A 1,062-nucleotide genomic window follows, 5' to 3' on the forward strand; every position below is an offset into this window, starting at 1 on the left:
CAGGCGCGGCAGAATCTGGTTTTACCATCTGCGAGGCACATGGAGGATCTATGTTACGGGGTAATAAGGTATGATTGAGCTCAGGCATAGAGGCAGTTGGATCTTTTAGAGGCAATGTTACTTCTCTCAAAGAGTCTGTAGGTGAGGGAGGAAGCACCACTTTCTCAGGAGCATTTTGAATAAATATTACTCTAAAACATATTATTGTGATATAATATGATTCACAGCTAAAGGAAAGCAATTATTGACTATGCTTCTTACCTGTTAAATGCTCGCCACTTTTTGCATAGTGTAATGTATGCTTTGCACTGAATGTACATAAAAACTAAACCTCCTGTAGACCCAATTACGACAACAATTAATTTAGTCCAGAAAGACCAGTCTACGTATCCACGTCGAGCTTCTTCCACAGATCGTTCGACGAGTACATATAAAGACCAAGCCACGCAAAGTGCAGCTACTGCGTGAAAAGCAACTGCACACCATAATTTACGAACTTCTAGGGCAGACATTTCAAGTTTTTCCCACTAAAATTATTAAATAATGTTATATATTATTTTTTTGAGGTACATTAAATTATTAAATGGCAAACTATAATATTGCTTTAAAAAAACAGAAGAGAAATAAATACGAATATAGGGAAATAATACCTCACAAAATGGTTTTGTTTTAGCATGCATAATAAATGTGAATTTACATAATTCACAAGCACGCGTGTCTGAAGCTTTTATCCATTGTTGAAGGCAAGTCTGATGTACATAGCGTAAACTACCACTGCAATAACAAGGTGCTAAAAGAGGAGCACCTTCTTCACCTTCACAATGACATATTCTGTGATAAGAGGAAAAAGTATGTCGTATGTACATTATACATTAAGAATTTCTTTGTCCAATAATTATTTTGATAGTATTAAAATATATTAATTTCTTAAAAATGACATTCATTATTTAGAAATAATTTTTAGCTTATTTACCTGCAAATATCATGATTGCTTGATGATAATGTGCTCACTGATGAGTGACAATGATCTGGTATGATTGTGACTACTGTTGCATATGTTGA

At 34.4% G+C, this 1,062-nt stretch overlaps 1 protein-coding gene across 1 annotated transcript in view; it reads right to left on the reverse strand.

The window, feature by feature from the left end:
* The window catches only part of LOC108578477 (E3 ubiquitin-protein ligase MARCH8), a 3,565-nt gene that overhangs the window by 1,276 nt on the left and 1,227 nt on the right, over window positions 1-1,062 (reverse strand). The window contains exons 3-6 of the mRNA XM_017941824.1: window positions 974-1,062; window positions 651-831; window positions 262-527; window positions 8-191 (exon numbers count right to left, since the gene is read on the reverse strand). Coding sequence (XP_017797313.1) covers window positions 8-191; window positions 262-527; window positions 651-831; window positions 974-1,062 — 720 coding nt within the window. The remainder of the gene's footprint in view (window positions 1-7; window positions 192-261; window positions 528-650; window positions 832-973) is intronic.

Source organism: Habropoda laboriosa, unplaced genomic scaffold (assembly GCF_001263275.1).
Source record: "Habropoda laboriosa isolate 0110345459 unplaced genomic scaffold, ASM126327v1 scaffold38, whole genome shotgun sequence".
NCBI lineage: Eukaryota > Metazoa > Arthropoda > Insecta > Hymenoptera > Apidae > Habropoda > Habropoda laboriosa.